At 40.9% G+C, this 24,494-nt stretch overlaps 1 protein-coding gene across 7 annotated transcripts in view; it reads right to left on the bottom strand.

The window, feature by feature from the left end:
• The window catches only part of ABCG2 (ATP binding cassette subfamily G member 2 (Junior blood group)), a 177,329-nt gene that overhangs the window by 77,026 nt on the left and 75,809 nt on the right, over positions 1-24,494 (bottom strand). For all 7 annotated transcript variants that reach the window (XM_033959388.1, XM_033959405.1, XM_033959440.1 and 4 more), the window contains 3 exons: positions 12,688-12,747; positions 9,015-9,129; positions 2,458-2,610 (listed from right to left, as the gene is read on the bottom strand). In XM_033959388.1, the coding sequence (XP_033815279.1) occupies positions 2,458-2,610; positions 9,015-9,129; positions 12,688-12,747 (328 nt within the window). The remainder of the gene's footprint in view (positions 1-2,457; positions 2,611-9,014; positions 9,130-12,687; positions 12,748-24,494) is intronic.

Below are 24,494 nucleotides of genomic sequence, written 5' to 3'. Positions count from 1 at the left end.
TATTTATCCAATCTGGTTTTATGATGCTCTACGTACCAACATTCGGGACCCCTGAGGAAGAAGTGTTTTTCGAAAGACGGACCATATCAGGTCCGGTCCATACGAATATTAGGACCAGCTTTTGGATATAAATATTGCAGCTTATGTACTCATTTTATATATGTGATATATATGTTTTTATGATTTTTGTTGATTTTATTGAACAAATTCCTGCATCCTGTACATTCCCCTGCAGTTTTGTTTTGGTTTTTTACTTATCTCGAACAGTAAATGTTAAAGGAAGTTGCCACATGAGGTACAGAAACAGCATCTTTTTTCAGAGTTCTTGTAAAGATGAAGTTATGCAAAAATCAAGCTTGACCTGTTTTATGTCCTGTAGTTTTGTCCCAGGAGTCTTCAGCCCAGGTCCGCCAGGGATTCTCCTTCAAAACCCTGTCAAATCTTAACACAGTATATGGCCAAGATGTGACCACTGGAAGAATGCTGCAAGCTAAGTATTGCTTAATTTACTTTTTGTGCATGGTGGGTAGGCATTTACTGCTTGCCTGGATTTTTGAACTGTGATTTGGCTGTTTCTACTGATTTGTTCAGAGGAAGAAGAGGAAGCAATATGAATAATGGGAGTTTTTTCTGACCTATGAAGCACTTCTGAGGTATTTTTCTCCCATTATTTTTTTTTGTTATTTTGTAATTTTGGCTCTTGTTTTTTGTTAAGGCCTCTTCTTTTACTCCTACACTAGGTAGGCTATTTAATAGCCAGGTGGGCAGTGTTACTTACAATTGATGGTGTTTTTGCTTTTTCAGTGAATTAGTAGTTGAAATCACCCATTATTATACTGTTGCCCAATTTGCCAGTTTTCCTAATCTCTGAAAACACTTCTTCATCTATCTGCTTATTCTGTCCCATATATTCCTTCCCTTCACACATGGAATTTCTATCCATATGGATTACACACTGCTATCTGTATCATGCAGAATGTTTATTTTATTTGATTCGATTCCCTCTTTAACATATAGCACAACTCCCTCCCCCCCACCAATTTGATCTACTCTATCATTGTGATATATAGTAATTTTGTACTCAGGTAACACAGTGTCCAATTGATTGTCCTCCTTCCACCAGGTTTCTGAGATGCCTATTATATCTACCTCATCATTCAGTGCTATATACTCTGACTCTCCTACTTTATTTTTTAGACTTCTAGCATTTGTATACAGACGCTTCAGATTGTGGGTTTTTTTCCTTGTATCTACAGGCTGCTGAGAAAATGACAGGGATAACTTGGTATCTTTACTCTGCTTCTCTCTTAAGCACTCTTGGCTTTCTTTCACCATTATTGAAACCTCTCTATTGGGACTACCTAAATGTTCTGGTTGAACAGTATCCTTCAAGGATACTCCACATCAAACCATCTGCTCCTGTGAAGGTCAGTCATTTTCTGAATCTCAAGGGGAATATGTGTATTGCTGAACAGTATCCTTCAAGGATACTCCACACCAAACCATCTGCTCCTGTGAAGGTCAGTCATTTTCTGTATCTCAAGGGGAATATGTGTATTGCTGAACAGTATCCTTCAAGATACTCCACACCAAACTATCTGCTCATGTGAAGGTCAGTCGTTTTCTGTATCTCAAGGGGAATATATGTATTGTATTGCCACGGTGGTATAATTATTTTCTCCATTCACTGTAGTATTTAAATTTGGTCAAGAAAATTGAAAATTCCTCTACCTACAGAGCATGGCCAGTGATATGATTTTTAAATGCTAAAAATGTTTGTATGGTAGAAATTCACAGACAGATTATTGACATGAATGGTAAAGGTAAAATGAGCAAAGGGAATGTGAGGAATGGCACAAATTGTTTAATGAAGGCTGGACAAATATGCATAATGAAGAACAAAGTAGGCTTCTTTGTCATGGATAATAATTTGAAGAAAATTTGAACGCAAGAATTTGGAAAAGCAGGTGATTCACAATTTTTGAATTATACCAACAGCTTCCAGTTTATCTCTGATCACTTGTTTTTCCACCTGAATAAATTTTTGGCCAGCCAGTATAGGGAATGAGTGACCAAGAGTTAAAAGATGTCATGTAGGACAGGCTAAGATGCTCAGCAGTGACATTTTTTTTAAATGAAGGTATGCAAAAGCTGGTCCCATGATATGACAAGTGTCTTAATTACACTTGTCATATTGTGAACCAACATGTAGCAATAAAGATTTTTTTTTAATTCCATAAACACCTTTTATATCTAACAAATTGTTTTCATTGTTCTATTAATCAAATGAGGCAGGAGTTTTATTCTCAACTTCTAAGTCACTTTTATACTGCTTAGCTATGGAGATACTGGCTGAGTCATGATGCAAAGCCACCAATAAAGCTCATTAGTGCTCTCTGCTGGCGGAGGTCTGGACTGCTCCTTTGGTGATGTAAAGGAAAATCTATTTGCCATTACCTTGGAATCAGCCACTTTGGTCAAACCTAACTCCTTGATGACCTGATTGATTCTGGCATCCTTCTCCTTTTGTCGAACAGTCATTGGTAGGCGCAATGCTGCTGAGAACTGTAAATTCTCCCTCACTGTCAGTGTGCCCATGACGACATCATCCTTTGGACAAAAGAAACCCCACAATTAACTGCATTGCTGTCATTGATGCTACAGACCAATTTCTCTTTCCATTTCTGACACTCAAACAGCACTGACAAATATATCTACAGCTAAAGAAAGAGTAGAACAGCAGCATTCATACTGAAATCTGAAAATCTATGTTCTGCTTTACTTTCTGGAAAGCACAAAAAAAATTAGGACTTTTGCCTTCCACTCAAAAAAATATTTCCTGTTTGAATTCTCTGTTTGCAAACATGAACAACAAGCATGACAGTGCAGGTTGTAGGAGGAAGTTAGGCATTCTGGCTTAGTCATGGCATTTCGGATCACAAGACCACCATCCTTGTAGCCACTTGCACCATGCACCAGGAGTAGTGAGGTTAAGTGCATGAATTTCCCTAGCAGTAAGAAGCAGTACCTGAATAAGGGCTGCATGTACACATTTCACAGTGAGGTTAAGTGAAGAGATTAAGTGTTAATTTTACAATCTGCAGTGAGCAACCTGAAGAAGGTTGCCTCTGTAACTGTTATTTGAGGTGTACAGCCTGTAGAGAGCTGCTTTTCCTTAGTTAAATATGAACCCTAAAGCAGTTGATAGTTTAGACTTTGAGTTCCAGCACTTTCTGGAACTCAAGAGTTCATAACAGATCAATGAATGTGTGACATCATCAGAGTTTATAAAAGATCCTGTCTTAGGCGGGAGTTTTGTCATTTGGCAATCTCCACCATCAGATCTGGATTCCCATCTACAAAGGAGTTTAACCAATTGGAAAATAAACAACAACTCATCATCTTGTACTAAACATAACAGATGTAAATAGTTTATTTTCTAAGTCTATAACTGAGTTTCAAGAAGTGCCTCACTCTTGTTCCCGAGAGAAGGAAAATAAATGTGAAGTTTTGGTCCAAACAACTGGTGTGGTCTGAATTAGAGAATGACAAGGGGACAAATTTTATCCCGTCCCCGCAGAAATTCATTTTCCTGTCCTGTCCCAGCGAGTTCTTTTCCTGTCCTTGCCCTGTTCCTGCAAGCTCCATTCTCATCTGCACAAGCCTCAAAAACTTTAAAATCATAAGTGTTTGAGGCTTGTATGGTTAAGGCAGAGCTTATAGGAGTGGAACATGGATAGCAACAATACTCACGGAGATAGGACGGGGAAATTGAGTTCCTGCGGGGACATATTTGTCCCTGTGTCATTCTCTAGTCTGAATCATTAAGAAGAGAGCTTGCTCTGGCCTACCAGGAGGAGTTCTGGTCCCAGCTCATGGCCCAATCTATTAAAAATACCGTGTGGCAAATCCTAACCCAGCAGCTGGGTAAAAAGGGGGTCTGTTACATGTATAACATAGGCTGGATGGTGGAAAGCTTAAAGAAAGTCCTCTGCAATATTACCACAACAGTACAGAAATTTAGCCATGGGTAGGCCTGGGTGGGCCATAGACCCTCAAACTTAGAATCAGACCACCGCTAGTCAGTGACAGCGACCTAGGCCAGTTGAATAAAAAGAGGTGGTGGAACATACACATTGCCTAGCACCAATCCACATTAATCCTCAGACCCAACCAAAAATTCATTTTTATCTATGCCACTGCATAAAGATCATCATGACAGGGTGAGCTTCACACTAAAACCTAGAGCTGGTCAGATTGAACATAAATACAATTAAAGTGGGCTATACGTGACATAAAATGCTAAAATATACTGTATATTTGGGACTGCACTTCGCCATACACATTCTTTCAGGTTCCAAACACTACCATGCAAAGCATTCAAATCTATGCACACTACTCCAGTTGAATTTAAATTCCCATCCTACATGAACTTAAATTTATTCAGTTAACACCTTCATATACCATTTCACCGATAAAATCATCATTCAAAATGATTCATAAAGCCATTTTTAAAATCCCAAGAAGGGGGTTAATATTCAGACTAACATATAACTGCTTAAATCGATATTCAGCACTTAAGAAGCCATGGGTTACCGTATAAAAAAATAGAACAGACTTTCCTGCGATCCCATTTATGCGGTGCACCAGGCTGCTTAAGGGCTGAATATCAGCCCTTGAGTAGCCAAGTGCTGACCCCACCCTCAGAACACTCTCAACATAGCCAGCTTTGATTCAGGAACTAATCGTGATATTCAACGGCATTTCACCATTAAGTGCTACTGAATATTAGCAGCTAGTCATAAGGGTCAAATTCTCAAAACTAAAACCTGCCTTTAACGTGCTCGTTAAGCCAGTTCCAGCTGGCTTAGTGTGCATATATTTTAGTGGTGGATTATTAAAACAACTTATCGTGGTCTTTTCCAAGTTTTCTAGAAGTCTCCGATACTGCCATGCAAGTGTAGTATGAGGACATTAATAATAAAATGATTACTCCGAGCGATTCTCTATAATCACCGAGTGATTCTCTAACCTTGTTGTGCCACATTTGCAGACAAAATTTACCGGCACGTATGAGCTGTCGTTGCCTTACTTTCCGATTAGTGCTTGAGCACTGATTGGCTTAGGCACTGACAGGAAAGTAAGGCTTGTCAGCTCAGACCCATCAGAAAATTTTGCCACCAGCAGTCTGGCAGCGGAAGAGATCCCCACTCCCTCCCACCACCAAACAATGCCCCCTACAACACTCCCCCCCCCACAGGGGGTGAAATGCTCACTCCCTTCCACCACCACACAACACCCCCCCCCCCCAAACACATCTCAGCAGTGGGAGAGATGCAAACTGCCTCCCGTTGCCAAGCCCCACCAATACCACCTGGCAGGGGAAAAGATGCCCACTCCCTCCCGCCGCCAAGCAACGCCTGCCACGACACCCCTCCCTAGAAGCGGGAGAGATGCTTACTCCATCCTGCTGCCCCCCCCCCCAGCTGCAGGAGAGATGCCCACTCACTCCTGCTGCCAAGAAATGCCCTCCACAATAGAGAGAAATAGAGTAATCATGCAACCAAAAGGAAAGTATTACTGCACAGATAATCAGATACTATGAGAGTAAGAGAAATTCTGCAAGAAAGAATAGAAAGACTGGTGGCAGAACAGAAAGTTCAGTAGCCCAGCGGAAAAGAATCGTAAACTCAGTATGAGCTGAAAACATGTGATAGATACTAAGAATGGAAGAAACTAGACATATTGACATGGGGGAAATGAAAATTAATAGTGCCACACAAGAAATGCAAAGAATCGACTTTGGAACCCTGAAGAGGGAGTACATAGTAGCTACTGCATACAGCATGGAGTTCCCAAGTAAAGGAAGTTAAGTTGCAGCGAGCTACAAAACTAACATCACAGGATGTGAATGGTAGAATTGTCAGATAACTGAGATAGATTTTGATTGGAAATTCAGCATACCATAATCTCCAGCAGAGATTTCAAGGAAGGGAGCCCTGTTGGTTGTTATGAGCCATAGAGGAAATTGGAAAGTCAGGGACGAAGGTGATTTTAACAGAGAAATATAATACATCAGCAGGGTAAGGACTTGAAACCAGTAATAAAGCTGAACTTGAATTTGGATCAGGGTTGGTTTACAGAGCCCTGCACATGACCACTGAGCAATGGTGCAGACGTGCACTCTTGTCTCTTGTGTCTGTTCTTAGATATACTCCATAGCAGTAGTCAGGTAGAAAACAATAATGCTCCAAAGGGGAGCGATATGTAATTTGGAATAGAAGAAAACTTTTAACAAAGTAGGTCCTTTTTCAGCAGCAGCCTTGGAATAACAGCTGCCAAAAAAAGGGGTTAGTTTAGAGGTCCCGAATGGATGTCAAAGATATGAGTGTGAACCTGTTCATAGTCTAGTTAGCTGGTAATGAACATTCAAGAACGGATAAGGAAAGGTTTTAGAACAGGTCTAAGCTTATAGAGGTAATATCCTAAATAGGATGTGTACCGGTCTCCTCCTCCCCTATAGCTAGTCCCAAGCCTCCAAGGTCTTTAGAATAAAGAAGGCGATGGAGATGAAGGTTGATCTGGACATTGTCCGTTTGACATTAGGAAAAGGATATTAGGGTAATATTCCAAAAGAATAGTGTGAATATCTCCCAGAGTACTATAACAGCATTGATGGTACAGTGGTAGATGTTCTGTATTAAAGAACCTGGTTGATCCTGCTGAGGGAACCAAATTAGTGAACCATCTAGATCAGTTTTCTTCAACTGCTGGTCCGTGAACTGGTGCTAGTCTGCAGGGCTGGCACGTGCATCAGGCCTGAGACAGTGTTCTTCAGCCGCCGGTCCACGGTGCGATCGATGCGGCGTTGTCTTCGGGCCGGCTCCCTCTTCCTCAGTGGTGCAGTGCACAAAAGCCATGGGCAGAGGCTCCTACGCGCGTCCTGCGCCTGAACTGGAAGCCTTCTCTCTGACGTCGTAACGTCAGAGGGAAGGCTTCCAGATGAGGCGCGGGACGCACGAGGAGACACTGCCCACAGCTTTGTGCACTGCACCACTGAGGAAGAGGGAGCCGGCCCGAAGATAACACCGGGGACGGCATAAAATGGCCAGGCGGGAACAGGCCAGAAGGCAAGGCATGGAGGGAGGGAGGGAGGGAGACAACAACAGAACGCGATTTACATCTGCTGTCTGTTCAGGAAGAAATGCATTTGTATCTTTTTCTCTGGGGTTGTACTGCATGCAGAATCTTGCATCTTAGGGTTTGTTTGTACAGCGGTGCCTCACACAACGAACTTAATTCGTTCCAGGAGCAAGTTTGTTATGCGAAAAGTTCGTTATGTGAAACGCATTTTCCCATAACAATACATGTTAAAAAAAATAATTCGTTCTGCAGCATAAAATATGCTAAGATGACATAAAAAAAGATAAATTTGTCAAAATGGTGAAAATGGTGGTCTTGCTGAGGCCAAACTCTTTGACGAGGTCACACTGTTTTACCCCACATTCACTCCTTCTAATTATTTCCCGTTTCATTTCAACAGAAATCACCTTCCTGCTTTTTTTAGAAGCCATGATATATAAAAAATATTGAGTTTATCTTAAAAGGACGACTGTATACAGTGAGAGAGGGCAGTTAAGCGCAGTGACTAACGACTGCCTGCAGTGCCTGCGCGGAAGGATGCAATACATCGGCAGCTCGGGCGACTTCGTTGTGTGAAACGAAGTTCGTTGTGTGAAACGAAGTTCGTTGTGTGAAACGAAGTTCGTTGTGTGAAGTTCGTTGTGTGAAACGAAGTTCGTTGTGTGAATCAAGACATGAAGTTCGTTGTGTGCAGCGTTCGTTGTGCGAGGCGTTCGTTATGCGAGGCACCACTGTATATATATGACTGAAAATGTATAGTCTATTATGTAAATGTAACATTAACGAAATTGTAACTTTGCTGTAAATGTACAGTCTCTTCATCTGTTAACCGCATAGAACTTCCATGGTAATGCGGTATACAAGAATAAAGTTATTATTATTATTATTATTATATTAGTACTTTTAGTTTTTGGTCCCATATTTGCAGAGGGTTATGTGTGTTCTTGAAAGAATGAATATTGAGAAGCATACAGTGTGCTTTGTGTAGTTTAATTTTGTGGCTAACCATTATGTGTTGTTAATATGATTATATTTAAGTGTATACTGTATATGAAAAATGAATGGAAAAAATGGTGTTACAATTAGTACTATTATGGGGGCAGGGTCTGGGGCAGAGATTGGGTGGAGATGGGCGGGGTCTGACCCATGACTTAGCCCAGTCTTCTTCAACTGCCGGTCCACAAAATAATTATTTTATTTCCACCGATCCACAGGTGTCAAAAGGCTGAAGAACGCTGGTCTATATAGTATTCTCCATCTTCAAGAATATGGATGAAACAGATAGTCAAGGAAAAGAAGGCAATTCATGTGAAAGGTTGTACCCCAATAATGGCTCTTTTTGACAATGGAAAATGGAGGGAATCAACTTAACAGGCTCTATACCCAGACTGGATCCATTAGAATCGTTGTGATGTACAGTAATATAGCAAAGTTTTTGTGATGGATGGGATAGACGATCCATCTGAAGCTGTTCTACAGGTTATGATCATGATGGAATAAGAAACAGATGAGTTGTGCTATGCTTAATAGAGTGCAAACTAAGCAGAAAAAACATGTCCTGTTTACTTCACGGTTATTGTGCACAAAAAGGGAAATACCATTGGTTACAGTATCTAGGGAAATTCAAACTGGGCTTCTGGCAAATACCACTGGCTACCCAGTTGCAAGAAGCCAATTCAAGTCACCCATGATCTTTGCATGCATGTGTATGTAAGATAGAGAGGAACACGCTGTGCATGGTTGCCATTTGTAACATTTTCTCAAACTGTGAATCTGTGGTACAGCTTAATGCAGAATATAACACTGCTGCACACATCAAGACAGACCTCTTGATATGTAAAAACAGCACTTACAAAAGCAAAATGACTTACTTGCACAACATAACCGGACATGCATTTAAAGTTGGCTGGTTGGGGGGCTCCATCTATCAGCACTTCTCCTGAGAGTCCATAAGGATCTTTCCTTGCAGCCAAAATATCCAAGAGTCTGAAAAGAAAAATTAAACATCAGTCTCCTCCACTATAAAAGAGGGAGGACAAAATTCAGCATAAAAGCTCAGTTAACCTCAAAGAAAGGCGCACTCTGAAAATTCAGAACACATATCCCAAAGGAAGTAAATTTTCTTGCTAGTTTGGCAAGAATCGCATTAATGTATTTGGTTAATTTAATTGACCATGAGACGCAGTAGGAAGGGCTGTGTGCCTATGCTATCTATCCATTTATATACTATATATTTATATCCATTTCTATACTAGCAATAACCACAGAGGTAAATCTCAAAAAGATGTACATTTGCAAGATTATCACTCAAACAGAGATTTCAGTCTCCTAATTTATATACAGTTCTACCGATTTCATATCCTTCACTTCTTAAGTATATCTTTAGTATACTATTCACCTCTAGAGACTTCAAATGTTACTATGTCTAAAATGTCTTTTGTAGAAAGAGAAAAATGAAGACAGATAAAGACCATATGGCCTATCCAGTCTACCCATCTATACCATCTACTACCTTAGAGATCCTATATACTTTCCCAAGCTCTCTTGAGTGAAATGCTGTGGTGGCCGATTTGGTCCACGTTTCAAGGTAATATATAAAAATAAAACAAAAACCTCAAGGAAATAAGGTAATACCTTTTTATTAGACTAACAATGCATTTTTAACAAGCTGGATGCTAAAGACTAGGATCAATTTACACAGATATGATATTAAAAACTGCAATGCCAACCAAGATGTCACCTTTGTCAGAAAACACTTTGGAAAACGGAACACTGTACCAATGATTTTATGGTGAGAATGCTAAAAGGAAATTTTAGGACAATCTAAGAACATAAGACCTTTGAAATCAAAATGATAAAATATTTTGAAATCCATCAAACCTTGAGGGGCATAATCAAAAGAAATGTCTAAGTCCGTTTTGGGCCTAAGTCGCAAATCGCCCAAAGTCGGACACAGGAAAAAGTCCATTTTCAAAAAAATACGTCCAACATTTTTTTTTTCAAACATCGTCCAACTGTATGTCTAGCCGTCTGATCGCCAAGACCACTAAGTCATTCATCTTTATATCCCATTTTCGTCCAAAAATTCATCCAAGTCACAAATGCCTAGAAAAAGACCTTTTGGGCACGGGAGGGGCAAGAAAAGTGATGGACTGGACACCCAGACATGGCACCAGAGTAGTGGAGTACCTTACAGGGCACTGCTGTGAACATCACAAAAAGGGTCCCACATAAACATCTCACTACAGCTCCCTTATAGGTCATGGTGAGCCCCCCCACAATACCCCCAGAATCTACTAGACCTACCTGTCTACCATGTCAATAGCCCTTATGGTTGCAGATGCCACTTATATAGCAGTACATAAGGGTTTTGGGGGGTGCACATGTTTCACCATGTATGCAGTGGTTGGAGTGGCTTATGGGCCTGGGTCCTCCTCTCCATGGTTCACTAACCCACCCCCATGACCACTTAAACCACCTCTGTGCAGGTCTACTAGGCTTTCCTATGCCAGGCTGCCAAGTGCTGATGTTCTGGAGGCAGATATGTAAAGTTCTTATTACGATTTTTATGGGGGTCAGGGGGTCAGTGATCACTGGGTCAGTGTGTGGGGGTCTGTACTTTGTGTCTGCAGTGCTTATCTGGCCACTTTGGATACCTTCTGTGGACTTAGACCTGGTTTTAGATGGCGAACATCTGCAACATGACATAAACACGCTCGAGAAATGGGCTGCGACATGGAAGATGAGGTTCAACGTGGATAAGTGTAAGGTGATGCATGTTAGTAACAAAAATCTTATACAGGAATACAGGATGTCCGGTGTGGTACTTGGAGAGACCCCCCAGGAAAGAGACTTGGGAGTACTGGTCGACAAAACAATGAAGCCATCTGCGCAATGCGCAGCAGCGGCGAAAAGGGCAAACAGAATGCTAGGAATGATTAAGAAGGGGATCACGAACAGATCGGAGGTTTTTCATGCCGCTGTACCGGGCCATGATATGCCCTCACCTGGAATACTGCGTCCAGCACTGGTCGCTATACATGAAGAAAGACACGGTACTATTCGAAAGGGTCCAGAGAAGAGCGACTAAAATGGTAAAGGGGCTGGAGGAGTTGCCGTACAGTGAGAGATTAGAGAAACTGGGCCTCTTCTCCCTTGAAAAAAGGAGACAGAGAGGACATGATAGAAACATTCAAGATACTGAAGGGAATAGATTTAGTAGATGAAGACAGGTTGTTCACCCTCTCCAAGGTAGGGAGAATGAGAGAGCACTCTCTAAAGTTAAAAGGGGACCAATTCCATACAAACATAAGGAAGTTCTTCTTCACCCAGAGAGTGGTGGAAAACAGGAACACTCTTCCGGATGCTGTTATAGGGGAAAACACGCTCCAGGGATTCAAGAAAAAGTTAGACAAGTTCCTGTTGAACCGGAAAATATGCAGGTAGGGCTGGTCTCAGGGTACTGGTCTTTGACCTGGAAGCCAACGCGGGAGCGGACTGCTGGGCACGATGGACTACTGGTCTGACCCCTGCGGCAACTTCTTATGTCCGTATGTTCTTAACATCCAAGTTCCGTTTTGGCAGTGTTGTAAAACTTTCGGTTATACATGCAGTATGGCTAAGTCTAGGACAGAAAAATATATATAATAGCAAGTGGAATATTAATAAGACACACCACAAAAATATATTCCAATACCTGGTTGATCCTGCCAGTAGCATATGCTTGTCTCAAAGATTAAGCCATGCACGTGTAAGTACACACGGCCGGTACAGTGAAACTGCGAATGGCTCATTAAATCAGTTATGGTTCCTTTGATCGCTCTTATTGGAATATATTTTTGTGGTGTGTCTTAAGTCTAGGACAGCCCATGTCCCGCCCAAATCTCGCCCTCTATGCTCCTCCTGAAACAACCATTTTAGCTCTGGTCGTTCAGCAGCACTGTGAAGGCGAGTGAAGCTTTTCCTCTGCTACTGCTTCGTGCCTAAGCGGGGCCAGGAAGCAGTAGCAGAGGGAACGCTTCCAGCCACAGAAGGCATTACGTTTACTTCACTCACGCTGCTGGGGGCCTGAAGAATGAAAGAGCAGCTGCAGCGATGGATCCCACCAACCCCCAGATCCACCATCTCTCCTTTTCTCAACTACCCTTTCATCCAGCATCTCTCCCTCCTTCCCCACCACCCCAGGGTCTATCACATATTCTGAGTTTGGTCATCAAAAAAGGTTACATGTATCAATTTTTGTATATATGCTATATGTGTTATATTTTTCAATAAATTGTTGATTCTCATAGTTGGTTGACTTGTGTCCCTTCCCCACTCAGTACTATACAACAGCCAAAGGAAATCAATACATCCAAAAAATTCAAACAGGAATTCCACCTTTGTGTCTGCTTTATGCCATCAGCTAAGCGTAAATTGAGAAAAAAAAAATGCAATAATTTATTTTAAAGAGATTAGTGTTTGATTTGTATCAAAGAATCTTTTCAGTGTTATTTGATTTCTCTCTTGCAAATGCAAAGAACATGTTTTCCAGCTCGCACTTACGAAGATTTGCCACTGCCAGTTGGTCCAAGGATAGCATTGATGCCAGGTCTCATAATCCCACTGTAAAACAGAGCACAGCCAGGATAAACATTACTCCCTTGTTCATTCTTTATAATTTGCTGACATTTAAGAGTACATTATCAAAAGCTTGGGTGAATTTTATGTGAGCAATAACAGAATTAACCATCTAAATCAACTATATCTGATAAAGTGGAATTTTAGCCACCTGATGGTATGTACATATATTTTTAACTAGAAAGGAGCTCCAGGAGGGAGGCATGTTTTAGAGGAATACCTAGTATTCCTTCATCTACCCATCCCTTCCAGAAGAAGAGTGTTAACCCCTTAATCTGCTTTAATTAGACTTAATTGAAAGTTAAGCGCCTAACTCGAAAACTTTGATTCTATAAAATAGGTACCTAGACCAGGGGTCAGAAATCTACGGCTCACAAGCTACATGTGACTCTTCTACCATGGCCTCCCAGACCTACCAAAGTATCTAGTAGTCTAGCAGGGGTCTTCCTGCCTCCTCCCAATGCCTTCTAAAATGTCTGCTGTGAGCAGCCGCGAAAGGTTACAGCAGACATTTTAGAAGGCAGCCACAAGGAGACAGGAGTGAAAGACCGCACTCCTGCCACGAAGACCCATGCTGGACCACTAGGTACCTCAGTAGGCCAAGGGGGGCCCCTACCTATACGTGATGGAATGGAGGGGGGCAGGGGCATTATAGGGTTGAGCTGCCCCAATTCCCCCTCGTGGACCCGGTACCTAGGTAGGCCCTTGAGGGGAAGGGGAGGGAGGGAGGGATGAGAGGTGCAGAGACCTGCGAAGGGTTGGAGTGAAAAAGAGGGGAGAGAAGCTAGTCCTTGGAGAGGGAAGAGTGTCGTGGAATATCTTAAATCCCCTTCTCTACTCATTGCAGCTCTTTGCTTTAAAAAGGTTGCTGATCCCTGGTCTAGGCCACAGCACCTACACTAAAAGTGGGCATGGTTATGGGTGAATCAAGGCATGTTCTTCAGTTAGGTGCCTCTCTGTGAATCAGGTGTCATTAGGCTCCAATAGCAGCACCTAGCTTTAGGCATAGAAAACCCTGGCATAAATTGGGGACACCTAAATGTTAGGATGCTGAGCACCTTCTTAAGCCTTCTTAAATGATACTGAGTGTGATTCTATAATGGGCGCCCAAGTTTTACAGAATCGGTGATGATATCACTGCCTAACTTTAGACGGACTTTATAGAATCAGGGCCTTATTCTCTACAGTTTGGATGGACATTTTTGTACGTGAAAGCTGGCACTGAGAATGTGGATGCATATGCTAGATCCTTCCCTATATACAGATGTGTGTCGTTGACATTATTGTTAGAAACTACAGCATCCAAAAAAGTTCATTGATTAAAACATGTACATTAAAAGTGTTGTAAAATTGTCTCTTCTCCTTCAGCTCAAATCATTTAAAAAATATCAACATTCCAGCAACATTTGAAATTCGAAGTCTCGTGAAGATTGCCGCAGGATCTCGTGGCAGCCATTTTTCACTATGGAGACTACCGGACAGGTTTCCAGGCTTGTGGATTTTATAAAACATTCTAAGTGGTTCTAACAGAAGGACAGACAGTAACAGGTTTTTCAGGTGAGACATCTTGTTTGGTAAATATTTATTTTTCATTTTTAGCCTGCCTATTAACTACACACACAATTTTTCAGTTGTTTAATGTATTCTTCTGTGACTACTTCAGTCAGTTTCCTATGGTATGAATTGCTCAAGTAAATAAATAATAAAATAATAAATAAGTGCTGTCTGTGCCATCCTTCCGAATAAAATAGTCACTGTTAATTGTAAATTTAAATACATTTTCTAATCTTATTTAACCTAATCTTTCATTTTATACACCACATCATCTCTGCAAATGAGGGATCAATATGGTTTACATTAAGGGCTCCTTTTACTAAGGTGCGCTAGCGTTTTTAGCGCACGCTGCATTGCCCCGTGCGCTAATCCCGCGCTATGTGCCAAGAGCTAACGCCAGCTCAATGCTGGTGTTAGCGTCTAGTGTGCACGGCAATGCAGGGCACGCTAAAACCACTAGTGCAGCTTAGTAAAAGGAGCCCTAAGACTATGCATTGAATATTAATTAAAAAAAAAAAAAAGTAGGTTTTGGTGCCATCAAACCCTAGTGTTTATAGTTCAATATTTTTATTGGTTTTCAACAATAAAATATAATCCAATAATTTATAAAACAAATAGAAAGTAGAACAACATAACAGATATATCCATCCAAGTATTTGTACTTTGTACTGTCTAACAATAAGCGAGACTAAGGACTCCTTTTACTAAGCTGCGGTAGCAAGATTAGTGCATGCTAACCCCCGCGCTACGTGGAAAAACTAACACCAGCTCTATGGAGGCGTTAGCGTCTAGCGCGCCTGGCATTGCAGCAAAGCGCTAAGCGCGTGCTAAAACCACTAGCGCAGCTTAGTAAAAGGAGCCCTAAGTTAGCCTTGATATATGCATTCAACATAAAGGTGTTCACATTTAAAGGAGTTATTGGAAATAGCCTAGTGCAGGGGTGCCCACACTTTTTTGACTCGCGAGCTACTTTTAAAATGACCAAGTCAAAATGATCTACCAACAATAAAATTTAAAAAAAACACAACGCACACTGTTCGCATAGAATTGTTAATTATCATTCCTATTCTGGGGTTTTTTCAAAGAGGTCAAAGCAGATGACTCTATGCACTGTCACCTCAGTAACAACCATACAAAAATAGACAAATATACCCCCTCCCTTTTTACTAAACCACAATAGCAGTTTTTAGCACAGGGAGCTGCGCTGAATGCCCAGCGCTGCTCTCGACGCTCTTAGGCTCCCTGCGCTAAAAACCACTATTGCGGTTTAGTAAAAGGGGACCATATTGTAAAATATAGACAGCAGATATAAATTCAGACACATTTTGATCACTAAATTTAAAATAAAATCATTTTTCCTACCTTGTCTGGTGATTTCATGAGTCTCTGGTTGCACTTTCTTCTTCTGACTGTGCATCCAATCTTTCTTCCCTTCTTTCAGCCTGTATGCTTCCTCTCCTCCAAACCTCATTCCCTCCCCCAACTTTTTCTTCCTCTCTCCCTGCCCTTTCTTTCTTTCTCTCTTCATGCCCCCTTTCTTTTTTTCCTGTTTCTCTTCTTTCCTTCTGTCTCCCTGCCTGCGCCCCTTTCTTTCTTTCTCCCTGCCCTTCCCCAAGCCACTGCCACTGCCACTGCCGCTGCCATCGGGGAACAGGACCCAAACGCCATCAATGGATAACAGGCCCCAAAGCCGACGCCGCCGACACCCCATGCTCTCTCTGCTTCGGGCCGATCAATCTTCCTCTCCCCGACGTCAATTCTGCTGTCGGAGAGGAAGTTCCGCCCAGCCAGGCAGCGATTGGCTGGCCCGAACTTCCTCTCCGACGGCAGAATTGACGTCGGGGAGAGGAAGATTGATTGGCCCGATAGATCGCCAAGGCAAAGGGAGTCCTGGATGATCGACTCACTTTGCCTTGGCGAGCTACCGGTCGATCGCAATCGACCTATTTGGCACCCCTGGCCTAGTGTTTAAATGACAGTTTCAATCACACACTAGCAACCCAGTAAAAATCTTATATTAATTTATAAATTTATTACATTAATCCCACTTCCATTAGATAACAGCACTTTTTCTGTAGAATCCTCAGTTGGCTCTTCATCCTTTTTGTATAAAGTTCATAAAAGGAAAAAACGAGCCATTTTCTTCACCGGATCCTTTTTTTATTTTTATTTTTTTCATTTGAATAATTCAAATGAAAAAAAAAATATTAAAAAACATATAAAAAAAGGATCTGGTGAAGAAAATGGCTCGTTTTTTCCTTATATGAACTTTATACAAAAAGGATGAAGAGCCAACTGAGGATTCTACAGAAAAAGCGCTGTTATCTAATAGAAGTGGGATTAATGTAATAAATTTATAAAATAATATAAGATTTTTACTGGGTTGCTAGTGTGTGATTTAGCCTGTTGTGTTTCCCCGGTTGAACATTAGCCAACTGAAATTAGAGCACGTTTTAAAATGACAGTTTCAGCATTCAGGACTAGATTTCATAAATGACACCTAAAAGACTGTCACCAAAACAAACCCAGCATTTAGCGTTATTCCATAAAACTGCGCTCAAGTTTAGTGCTATTTACAGAATTGCGCTCGGTGCTGGGAATCACGCCTAACTTTAGATGCAGCCATTTACACCAACTGAAATCTGGTGTACATCTTGGTACCTAAATTAGCTGTAGATACCCCACCACCACCCCCACAACCTTATTGCATAAACATGCACATAAATTACAGGAATGCCCTCGATACACCCATGACCACATACCCTTTCTGTGTAAATTTACGCCCAGATTCTGTGCCTAAAAATATGTGTATAATTTTTAATTCCAATTAGCACCAACAATTGCTTGTTATGTTCCCAATTGGGGCTAGTTGGATCATTATTGAATTAAATTGCTTGTGCAAATTGGCAACGCACACACTTTTTTGCGTTGTTTTTTTTTATAGAATTAGGCCGTCAGCGTGCACTGGTTGGGTATCACTAATTTTACGTCTGGTTATGAAATTGGTACATCAGGAGGTACATGGTAAATTGTAAAGATATTTTTAAAAAATTTTATGTATCAGCCAAGATGTATGTTGAGATCTGGAAAGTAGATGTTACTGGATGAGGGAAGCATGAAGAGGTACATTATATCGAGACAGCTAAATCTTCCTTTTCAGTGGCATGGCCAGCTATGTGGAATGCCTTGCCTGGGAAATTAAAGATCCTATGCCAATGTTCTGAGGTTCAGAAAACTGTTGAAACCTGGGGCTCCTTTTACTATGGTGCGTTAACGGTTTTAGCGTGCGGTACAATGCCCCGCGCGCTAAATGCTAACGCCTCCATAGAGTTTGCGTTAGTATTTTTCGTTCAGTGTGTGGTTAACGCGCGCTAAAAACACTAGCGCACCTTAGTAAAAGGAGCCCTTATTTTTTTTCATTCAGACATTCATAAGAACATAAGAATTGCCGCTGCTGGGCCAGACCAGTGGTCCATTGTGCTCCCGCGGCAGCCCTTAGGTCAAAGACCAGTGCCCTAACTGAGTATAGCCTTACCTGCCAGGTTCAGCAGGAACTTGTCTAATTCTACTGAAGAGAAGAACCATGAATAGAGAGAGTTTTCTGTAACATTATTGCTGTTTATAATGCGATGTGAATGATATTTTTTTATCAGTTTTTAATGCTCTTTGTTTTATTTGATTTTGTATGTATTATTGTAAGCCACCTAGGCTTTAGGCAGATAATAAATATTTTAAATAAATCAATACTAAGAACCTACAGCGGATCCATAGAAACAATATAGTTTAGCAGATATCAGCAGGTATGGAATACTGCCCCTCTCGGTATGCCTTGGTACACCTGCCTACACTATTCTAGTGCAGAAAGTAGTGTTAAGTACAAGAAAGGATCAGGTTTATTAAAAATTTGATAAAACGCTAATCATAAATTCTAAGCGTTTTACAATAAAAAAATTTTTTAAAGGGGTCCAGTTAACAAACTATTAATGACATAATATTACTTACATGAAACAATAGGATAGTGAGGAGAAATACAATTTGAAAGAGAGAGAGACGCTGCGTAGCTAACCCGGAACCTTCTTTCCAATGTCAGAATTGATGTCAGAGGAAAGGCTTGTGGGCCAGCCATGTGCAGCATTTGAATCGCTGCACGCGCCATCCCTGCACGGAGTTGCTGTTAGGGGAGGAGGGAGCCAGGGGCAGGGCAGGCAGGGATCCCCAGCGTGCAAATTAATTTTGGGACAAAGCTGGAAGGCGGGGAGGGGGAATGAACTTGACACAGAAGGAAGGGAAGGGGCATGAACATTGGACACAGAAGGGAGGGAACAGAAAGTGAGAATTGATGGGCATGAATGTGTGAGAGATGGTGCACATAGGGAAAGGAAAATTGGGCATAGAGAGAGAAGAGTGAGGTAGAGATGCATGGGGAATAGAAAGATGAGAGAGAGAAATGTTGGATATGGTGGTAGAGAGGGCAGATTGAAGGGGATGCAAGGGGAAAGAATATTGGACATAGTGATGGAGGGAGAGATGTGGCATGGTGCTGGAGAGGGGTGATAAAAGAAGAAATGGGCATGGGGCTGGTGGGCAGTGGTGAAAAATGCTGCACATAATCCAGGGGATAAGAGAGGGAGAAATGTTGGATGTGGCAGTTGAGGGGGTGGGAGAGATGCCTTGATCTCTCAAGACAGATGGACAGTGATAGAGAGGGATACATATTGCCAATAGGGGTGGAGGAGAGAGGAAGAAAAGTTGGGCTCATGGAGGGAGGGAGAGAGAGAGAGAGAGAAATGTGAGAATGGGGTCCGGAGGAGAGGAAGCTTGCAGGAGGCAGAAAGAAAGAAATATTGGATGCATAGAGAATTTATATCTGCTGTCTATATTTTGCTCTATATTTGTCTATTTTTCTATAGTTGTTACTGATTGCATATTTTAAAGTCATCTGCCTTGACCTCTTTGAAAAAAAAAAAAGAATATAAATGATAATTAATATTTTCTCTGTGTACAGTGTGCTTTGTGTGTGTCTATGAGTATATTGTGTGTATATTATGGGGGTGGGGTCAGGGGCGGAGTATGGACAGATCTGGGGCAAAGATTGGGTGAGGTACCCGGTTGGTATTTGTTAGGCTTAGGGGGTACTTGGCTTGAAGAAGTTGAGAAACACTGCTCTAGTCTCACTCAAGCCATGCTGGTGGTTCTCAGATCTACCTCGCTACGTGAAAGATTTCAAAGTCCATACCCAAACCTCAGCCTGTCTGCTAGGATTTTCCACATCGTCTTAAACTTAACTTGGCTAAGATGGAAATTTTATCTTTCTCCAAAATCCACTTCCTCTTTGACACTACTCTATTCTTCTCTATGGATATCCAAAACACTGTTTATTCCATTTTAACATTTTCTAAAATCCATTAATTTTGTTGTGAGCATGCTAGCAAATGTTCATTTACTCTCTCGTCATCTTCCACTTAGACTACTGCAACCTACTTTTCTTGAGTCTCCCACAGAACCTTCTTTCTCCACTGCATGGCTTATCTTCCTTTAACATCACTATAATCTTGTAACTGCTTTTCTCAAGTCATTAATTACAGTTCAAGCTTCTACTGCTCACTATCAAATGAATTCATGCTGCAGCCATTCATTACTTAACTTCTCTCCTCATACTCTTCCTTGTAAACACCATTCACCTGGCAAGTCTTTTACTTGTGCCCTTCTTTTTCATTGCTATCTCACAACTCCATTCTTTCAAACTTGCTGTGCTATTGGTCTGGAAGAGACTTCCTAAGTTAATCTGGCCATTCGGGCTAAAATTTCAGCAGATCCTAGGTATAGAAGGACATTCTAAATCAGATAGGAAGAGCCTTATTCTGTTCAGGCTAAGCCTCAGAGGTTATCAAGGGACAGATAATAGAGTGAACAAATTCACTAAAGTACCTGTTTGCATTATTGCCGTTTATCATGTCTAACGAGCTACCAGGCATATTAATGCATGCAGTAGAGACAGTCCCTGTTTTGCAGTGCTTCCAATCCAGTCAAAACAAAAATACATGACAAAAAGGAGAATCCAGAAGAATGGTCAAGAATGTGCTACTATAAGGATCCCCCTACAAGTTCTGGGAACAAAATGAGCACGAGTGGAAACAGTGAAGGAAGAGAAAACAAAAATAAACGGTCAGGGAAAGGGAAGAAGGTGGCAAGCCTCGAAGCACAGCCAAATTAACAGAAAAAGAGGCACTAGAAATGTCAAATCCAAGCTGTTATGACAAATGCTTTGTCACTACAGGTTGGATTTGACATTTCCAGTGCCTCTTTATCTATTAACACATTTTTTTATTGTCAGTTTTATTTCTTTTCTTTTTCCTTTTTATTTCAATTGCTATTTATCAATCAAAGAAAATAAAGTTTAAACAGAAATAAAAAGGATATCAAGAATCCACCATAAGAAAATACAGTAACAGGAAAAATCTAATATATTCCCTAAACTAAAAGGGTATACAAGGCATAATTCCAAGATACACTGCTCAGACAACAAAAGTAAATGATAATAAATAGCTAAGTAGATATTACTAAGTTATGGAATAAATGTTATCAGAAGTTCTGAATTTGAAGGAATATTTCCCACTGATCTGGAGTTCAGAAAAGTACTCATATAAGCTGGTCTTTAAAAAACATACCTCAAAGAATTGAGTCTGACTTAAACTACGGTCTGCTGGGTTGGTAGAATTACATATTCCATCTGTTAAAGACCTTAGACTGGCAGTGTCTAGGGATAGTATATTTTGTTGTATGGGCCCGAGAGAATGGAAAAAGCTACCCTTACACATACGTCAACAGCAGAATATGGAAAGTTTTAAGCGATTAAAAGTGTAAAAACACTTAATATAATGCAAATTATCAAGATAAACAATCTTGCAATCAAATAATAAATTAATTACATACCGCCCCTCCCACCCACCCATCCTGGATGTGCAGGAAGGGTGGGTGGGGATGGGGAGTGGGTTATGTATTTATTGTATCATTTGAAAGAATTGAGTGCTGTCTACTGTGTTAATTGATTGATAATATGTCGCACTTTGTGCTGGGTTTAAAATGAATAAAGATGTAACAAAAAAAAATAAAGAAAGTTTTAAGCAATTACTTAAATGGCATCTTTTTTGTCAGATGAAATATGGAGCATAATTTTGAAGCACGTATTGAAAGTAGAGTGCTGGTCGCCCACTTAGTTTGTTGTAAGTAGTGTGTGTTGTATTGTGTTATTTGGTGTTAATTTATATGTATGTATTTTTTGTAACCTGCTCTGGGTAAGGGCGGGATATAAATAAATAAACCATAAACAACATTTACAAGGATAGTTCAAACCAAAATAGGCCTCCAGTTTGGGGCACCTGAGATCTAAAAAGCAAGAATTGCTGCCTCTTTTTTTCAGGCTTCATCTGGGTATACCCTAATTCAGGGCCCATTTTATCAAGTACAGCATTTTAGCACAAGCCAGCGAGGTAAATGCTCCGACGCTCATTCAATTCCTATCAGCATCGGAGCATTTACCTCGCCAGCCCACATTAAAACGCTCTACTGCAGCTTGATAAAAGGGGGCCTTGAGGAGGCAACCTCAAAGTTACACCCAATATCTGTCAGGTTCCAGAAATAAATGGGTCACTCTTTCACAAGACTAGTTTTTGCTTTTTCTTTCTGATATCCAGTCATCTATTTAATGTCAGTTTTAAGAATTCTTTGGAAACCTAGCCTCAGATTCCCATGCTTACTTAAATCTTTTTTTTATTAGCAGTCTAACAAAAAAGGATATCCTGAGGAAGTGCTGACAAAGACTACTTTCTGCTTAGGCTGCAGAGTATGACTTGGGAGTGTTTTGGAGGTGAAAGGTACAGCACTAAAAAATTCTAATCTAATCTAAAACTAGGATTTGTATAACGGGTCATCTCCTAAAAGGAGCTCGACTCGGTTAACAAAATAGCCGTAACATAAAGAAATCATGAAAAGTGAAAAGTAAAATAAAAACTCAGATTAAAAGAACAGTAAATGATATTGTTAGTAGCAACCAGAAATGATATTTTCTTATCATGTATGTGGGGAGGCACCTAAGAAATTGACTTCTAAATACTCGTAGTCTGCAACAGCTGTCATGCTTCAAAAATGACACTATTTTAACTCAGACTTCAAGCACTTACCACCCCTAACACAAATAAATTGTTTTAGAAATCATTCAATTTAAAATGACTCAAGAAGTAGCATGCCATCATTTAAACAGGAATTATTCTCAGTTTTACGAGATGCGAGTGTGTGCCTGGAGAAACTTTAACACTACTTCATGTGACCCTTTTTTGGATTTACCCTACCAGCAGTCAGAGTCTTAGGCCATGCCCATTCCATCCCAGGATGCACTGGAAAAGGGAAGGCCCGCCATTTTGAAGAGGTGGGCCTGCCAGCTGGAGGGAGTAAATATAGGGTGACCAGATTTTCCGTTTGGAAAATTTGGACCCCCCCCTCCTAGACCCACCCCCCAAGCCCGCCCAGTTCCACCCATCTCCACTCCGACATGTCCCAGTCTCACACCCAATCCCGCCCCAGCCCTGCACCCCGCTGCCTGCTCTTATCAGGCAGGACATCCGCACATGCTGGATGCCCTCCTGCCCAACGTGATGTGAAGGAAAGCTTTTCAAAACCCAAACAAAATGCCAGGTTTTGAAAAGCCATCCAGACCCCCAGACATGTCCTCAAAAGGAGAACATGTCCAGGGAAATCCAGATATCTGGTAACCCTAAGTAAGCATCCCTCTAGCCGGCCTTTCCTTCATTAAAGGTATAGGGGGGGTCGGGATCATCTTAGGAGTACAGGGTGAGGGTGTAGAGGTTTGGGGGTGCTGGGGGGGCCAAAGGTTTGAGGGAGTGTTAGGGAGGTTTCACCATTTGGGGGAGGTTCAAGGGTTCTAGAAGGAGAGAGTGGGCATCCCTTCTGCCAGCCTACTTTGCAGGAGGAGGGGTTCGGAGGTTCCGGCAGGAGGGAATGGACATCCCTCTTATTGATATCGGGGTGGGGGGGTCCCTTGTCGCAGCCGCTCAGCTGATCGCAGTAGGGGTATTTTCCTCCTATCAGCTGAGCCAGGATTCTCCAAAGCCAAGTAGAGCCACTTAAGCTCACCCAAGGCCACTTCTGGGTGAAACCACGCACAGCCTTAGGCAAGCTTAAGTGTCCCTAGACATCTCCCTACACCCATAACAAGCACCTACAGTATAGGCGGCCTACCTTGGGGTTGCTTTTTTTTTTTTTTTTTTAAATATGCATCCCAATTGGCTGCCAGACCTACCGCTGCCTACAATCGGAACGCCCATTTATAGAATCAGCCCCTAAATATTTAAAGGCACAAGTCTGAAATATCTGGGGCTATACGCTGTGGAACATACTGGTTTGATGTTCTTCTTGCACTTGCTCCCTTTTTTAAAAATTAATTTGCATGCACAGATATTTTTATTATTGGGATTTATGTTAATTTGATCATTTTCTAATTACCTTTGATCCTTACTTTTTATATATCATTTTATTATGGTCAGGAGTTTTCTGTACATGTATATTGTTAATCTTTCTATATTATTATTTTTTTTTTATTTATCGAATTTTCATCATTATCATTCACACAAATAATAATAAAGAAAGGAAATTACAAGCAAAGGAATAAACACTTTATAAATATTTCACTAAACTCCTCAAGTCCACATTATTGGGAAAGAATATCCTGTTATAAATTAAACAAAACAGTCAATATAATCTTGATCAAAAATCAAACATTAATGGTGCTTAATACATCTGAACTCCATATATTAACTCCCGTGATGTCTAACTAATTTCATTAAGTTGTAAAAATTGTTCCAACTGAATAGAATCCCAGTATACATATTTGTTTTCTTTAAATTTAATTATAAGTATTTACATGGAAACTTCAAATAAAATGTGGCTCCCAACGCCAACACCCTTGATTTCAAAGCTAAAAAAGCTTTCCTTCTCAATTGTGTGGCTTGGGCCACATCTGGAAAAATCAATACATTATCTCCACAAAATTTCACTTGCTTATTCCGAAAATAAGTTTTCATAATTAAGGATTTATCTATCTCTTTTGCACATGTTATCAATAGGGTAGATCTATTTTGAATTGTATCTTGTGAGTCCTCCAG

The sequence above is a fragment of the Geotrypetes seraphini genome, chromosome 1, assembly GCF_902459505.1.
Source record: "Geotrypetes seraphini chromosome 1, aGeoSer1.1, whole genome shotgun sequence".
NCBI lineage: Eukaryota > Metazoa > Chordata > Amphibia > Gymnophiona > Dermophiidae > Geotrypetes > Geotrypetes seraphini.
Note: the sequence above shows the minus strand (reverse complement) of the source record. Positions and strands in the feature narration are given on the sequence as shown.